Here is a 5,467-nt window from a genome sequence, read left to right as displayed (position 1 = left end):
TATATATTTATGTGCATATATATATATGTATGTGTGTATATATATACATATATATGTATATGTATGTATGTATGTATGTATGGATAGATAGATAGATAGATATAGTTGAAATTTACAGAAAAACAAAAGACGAAGATCTCTTTATAGGAATATTTTTATCCAAGATACACTGATTTAATATATTGTATTTTGAAGAGATATTTTTTCAATGAATATATTATATAAAATATTGTAAAATATCAGATATCATTATTAAGTTTGAAAACAGCAATCAAATGGATATAAATTAATTTGTTAATTAATTAACATGTTCACCTACAATTGTTTCATTTCGCACACAAAATTAAAACTACAAAACATGCATAAATATTTAATTTTGCATTTTAAGTGTAATCATTATATTACCTTTATGTTCGTTGGTGATTTGCCATCCAAGGTATTTTAAAATGCAAAATTATATATTTATATATGTTTTCTAGTTTTAATGTTGTTGGTGAAATGAAACAGTTGTAGGTGAATATGTTAATTAATCAATAAATTAATTTGTGTCCATTAGATCTGTTTTCAAACTTAATAATATTATTATCTATGTATGTATGTATGTGTATGTATATATATATATATATATATATATATATATACACACACACACACACATACATGTATACATACTTATACGTGGCTATGGTGGTGTCGGAATGTAACCTTTTACTTTGAGGCAGAACATTATAAATGCTTTGTCAGTCGGGGTAACGGCAGTAAGCAATCATGTGACTTCATATAGAAAGAATACAACACAAAGTTTCAAAATCAATATCATAGACCCACCTCTATAACTCAAAGTCAATATACGTGCTTAATGTCTGAGATGTTTGAGCATGTGTCGCTTGTTGTTACTCTTATCCTCTTTGCTCTCATTGTTGATGTCATCACTGTCATCATTTAATACTTAGATCTAGGTCAGTTTGCTCAGGCAGGTCAATGGTCGACAGTGTTTTAGATATGATCATCTCATCTGTTATTCAGATCTGGTACATCTCAGAACACATTAACTAATGTGAATTTTCTTGTTGTTGCTGTTGTCGTCGTAGTTTAGTCCCGGGTCAGCTCTGATTTAACAGTGGTGGCCATCTCGGCTTTTTGCAGTGCATTTAAGACTACCTTATTTGTTGCTCCCATTCGTCGTCGTCGTCGTCGTTGTTGTTGTTTTTGTTGTTTTTGTTGTTGCTGCTGCTGCTGCTGCTGCTGCCGCCACTGTTGTTGTTGTTATTGCTGCTACTGTTGTATTGTTTGACCCCATTTCCAACATATCTATAATCAAATATATTGCATCCATGACCATCTCATCTGATTTTGATCATATTTGAACTTTCTCAAGTCTGACTTGGGACTAAACAGTAGCAACCACAACAACAACAACAACAACAACCTCTGATGGTCAAGGACAAAAGATCTAAACCATATGTTACTCACACAAGCCAATATGTCAGCTAACTGATACATTGACACCATTAATAAGATGCCATCTCATTGTTAAATAAATGAACAAAATTTAAAGACTCCAAAAAAATACTTTGTTGAAGTTCAAAAAAGACTTAGGAGGGATTAACGATGATGTATTGATTGTTAAAGGGATTAACGATGATGTATTGATTGTTAAAGGGATTAACGATGATGTATTGATTGCGACACTTTTCTGTTTTGTTTGTTTTGTGTCTTGTATATTTTCTGTTTATTTAAATATGCTCTTCAACAGGACTAACAAATATATTGTCATGTCACAACCTGCCTCTCGCTCTGTCTCGTCTTCTCCCCCCCCCACACACACACACACCACCACCACCACCACCATCAACCATACCATAGTAGCTACCATTGTACAAAGTTGTATAGTGTTCAGACATGAAATCTCAGATATATATCATCATCATCATCATCATCATCATCATCATCATCATCCTCGTTTAACATCCACCTTCCATGCTGGTATGGGTTGGACAGTTTAACAAGAGCTGGCAAGGCAGGAGCCTGTGCCATGCTTCTGTATCTGTTTTGGCATCGGTTTTACAGCTGGGTGCCCTTCCTAACTTATCCCCTCCATGAGGTCCAACATTCGAAGGGTGCTTTCTACATGTCATCATCATCATCATCATCATCATCATCGTTATTATTATTTCCAATCTGAGTTATTAAATCCTAATTAAGTTCTGATTGAGCCCAATCTATAATCACAGGTCTTAAATCCAAGACCTCTCTGTCTTACAATCAAACAGTGTTTCAAGGACTACATTAACCTATATGTTCTTCCTTATTGTTGTTGATCTATCTCCAGTTGAGCCCTGTTCAAACGGATTTATTATCGAGTGCATTCTAGCCATGACCATCTCATCTTTTACTCAGACTAAGTGTATTAAGGACTATATTATCCTACATGTGCCTTCTTGTTGTTTAGCCCTAATGAAGCTCTGATGGAACAAACATATAGACAAATGTGTTTCATTTGTGACCTTCCTGTCTTCTATTCAAACATCACAATATCAACCAGACTGTCAGATGCTGTTATACACCACTAGCCACAATGCGCTTCCAATTCTTTCTTGGTTGCACTATTCTTTTCCATTTTGACCTAAATTGCTTAACTAAATCGTCTTCCTATTGTCAAACATAGTATATCTAAGGACTGCATTATCAAATATGCCCTTCTTCCTTGGCACTGTAAAGTGTGATTGAAGAGAGATTTGGTTGCACTTTCTAAAACAAAATTATCACATAGCAAGCAGCCTAGAGGCTCCTTCAATTTGATTCAGTTAACAGCTGGTCATTTAAAAAAAGCTTTCACAAAATCGTTTAGCCGTCACTTAATATTATTTTGATTCTAAAAAAACATTTCATAAATTTGTATAAAAACAAAAAAAAAAAAATCATACAAATATCTGTGACTCTCAGATCCCTGTCCTCCCCCAAACCATTATTACAAAATGTTAGAGATTCTGGCTAAAAGAATTAAATTACTTGACATTCATTAATTTCACAGGAGGTGAATCTGTTGTGGAGTTTTATCACAAATGTCATCAGTAATCATGTTTCTTAAGGAGTCACATGTGTCTAGAAACTAAGGGTGGTGGTGGGGATGCGTGCATGTTACCGTGTTCCTTTTTGTTGGTTCTTGCTAGTATTTAGAAGAAAGCAGTGTGCTAATAACCTTTCAAGAACTTCTTAGACTGTAAAGCAGATTGATGGCATTTACATTCTTTGTTCAAATCCCACCAAGGTTAGGTTTGCTTTTCATATTTTTGGGGGTCGATAATATCAAGTAACACCTCCCCACCAAAATCACTAGTCTTCTGCCTAAATTAGAAACAATATATACAATGTTGTTTTGTGCAGGCATGGCTGTGTGGTTAAGAAGTTTGCTTCCTGACCACATGGTTTCAGGTTCAGTCTCATTGTGTGGCATCTTAGGCAAGTGTCTTCTACTATAACCCTAGGCCAACAAAAGCCTTGTGAAAGAATTTGGTAGAAGAAAACTTAGAGAAGCCAGCCACAAACAGTTATGCTACATGGTTGTATGATGTGGCTTCTGAATGCTGAGGACATGTGAAGACTAGGGAGGAATAAAGTTAGTATGCTCCAGTGGATGTGCAACATGCAAATATGTTGAGAAAAAAATTAGGCATAAGAGGAATCAAATGTAGTATGCAAGAGAGAGGCTATGCTAGTTTGGTCATGTGATATGTAGAGAGGAGGACAGCTTTATAAGGAAGTGCCAATCACTTAAAGCAGATGGCATTTGTGAAAGAGGAAGCCATGGGACAAATTGTAAAGACTAACTCTAAGATGATGAGACTCACAGAGAATCAAAGGACCAAGATAAGTAGCCATTTATTGTGTTTGAGAAAACTTATCCATTTTGTCTATCTTTACATTCTGAGTTCGAATTCCACCAAAGTCAACTCTACCTTTCATCCTTTCGAGGTCAAAAAAATAATTACCAGTCAAGCATCAGAGTTGATATAATCAACTTACCCTCTCTGCAGTACTTGCTGGCCTTGTGCCAAAATTTTAAAGCAATGTTAGGAGATAGGTCAGTTACTTTATCTGGTGTGTTGAAAGGTTAATGCGTGTATAATGGAAAGAGTGGAGACAGGTTTGTTGTGGGTTGGATTCATGGTTAACTCACATTTTAAATGGGTGGATAGCTTGGTGGTGCCACAAATGAGGTAAGTATGGTGGTGACAAAATACCAAAGCATACCTTCATGGTAACCTGTCCAAGAAAGTAATTAGAAAAGAGTTTGAAAACAGGAATTACCATGTGCAGGTAAGTTTGTAAGAGTGTGAGGAAAGAGTGAGGGATGGATATAAACATAGGCAGAAGGGGGTCAGGTGTATATAGGAGGTGAATGTGTTGAATGGTGAACAGGTGTAAGTGTGATTGATAGTAAATATATAGAATATCACAGAGGAGAGAAAGAGTAATGACTGGTAGTACAGAAATGGTGATAGTATGCTTTATAGATGCTTTACAGTATCAGGTTCTGATTTCACTATTTACATCAGTAGAATAATATAGTAGACAGGAGAGTGATTGAGGGATCAAGTGATAGAAGAATGAAGAGGGGTGTTAACACTATTATCTCACTGTTTTCTTTCTATTTATTTTGAAGGTTGAAGCTGAGCTGCAGCTCATGGATTTCCAAAAGAGAGCAGTAGAAAATGCCACAAAACTGTTCAATATTTCGGATATTACAAATGCAACCACTAAAAGAGCATTTGTATTCATTACAAACATTGGAACGAGTGCCTCAACAGACACAAAAAAACTTGAGAAGGTAAGTATCCTTACACACATACAAGTATGTGTAAGTTACGTAGCTTTGTGGTTAGAATTTTGGGTTTATGATCATAAGATTATGGTTCAATTCCAGAATCAGGCAGCACATTGTATCCTTGAGCAAAGCACTTCCTTTCACATTCTTCCACTCTGCATAGCTATAAATAAGTACCAGCTTAGCACTGATGTGACTCTTCTGCTCCAGTTGTAACTCCCTCTATGTTCTACTAGATCAAGGAGGAAGACAGAATGTATGTGTATATATTATCCGAAATGTATAATATTATATATCCACTGTGGCTGCTCTTACCAGATATACAAGTGCATCTTTCCCCTGACTTATGGTCCCTTAGATGACTCAGGGAAATAGCCCTGAAACTCGAGTCGCCTTTATATATATATATTTATATTTATATATTTATATATTTGATCCTTTATATTGAACACTCAATATTTCATCTACATTCAATACTCTCTTTCATGGTGCCATCCATTTTTATTTTATTTTATTTTATATTGTATATTGTATATCATATTATATATTGTATATTCCATATTCTATACCCCACATTAGTTCTGCAGGAATATAAATAAAACATAAAAAACAGACAGTGTTGGAACTCTTTTAAGCAAA

At 35.0% G+C, this 5,467-nt stretch overlaps 1 protein-coding gene across 2 annotated transcripts in view; it reads left to right on the top strand.

Moving 5' to 3' along the window:
• Positions 1–5,467, top strand: part of LOC106869868 (angiotensin-converting enzyme) — a 57,642-nt gene that overhangs the window by 39,282 nt on the left and 12,893 nt on the right. For both annotated transcript variants that reach the window (XM_014915789.2, XM_014915788.2), the window contains exon 2: positions 4,667–4,831. In XM_014915789.2, coding sequence (XP_014771275.1) covers positions 4,667–4,831 — 165 coding nt within the window. The remainder of the gene's footprint in view (positions 1–4,666; positions 4,832–5,467) is intronic.

Source organism: Octopus bimaculoides, chromosome 17, assembly GCF_001194135.2.
Source record: "Octopus bimaculoides isolate UCB-OBI-ISO-001 chromosome 17, ASM119413v2, whole genome shotgun sequence".
NCBI lineage: Eukaryota > Metazoa > Mollusca > Cephalopoda > Octopoda > Octopodidae > Octopus > Octopus bimaculoides.
The sequence above is the reverse complement of the archived record's forward strand: the minus strand, read 5'-3'. Positions and strand labels throughout refer to the sequence as shown.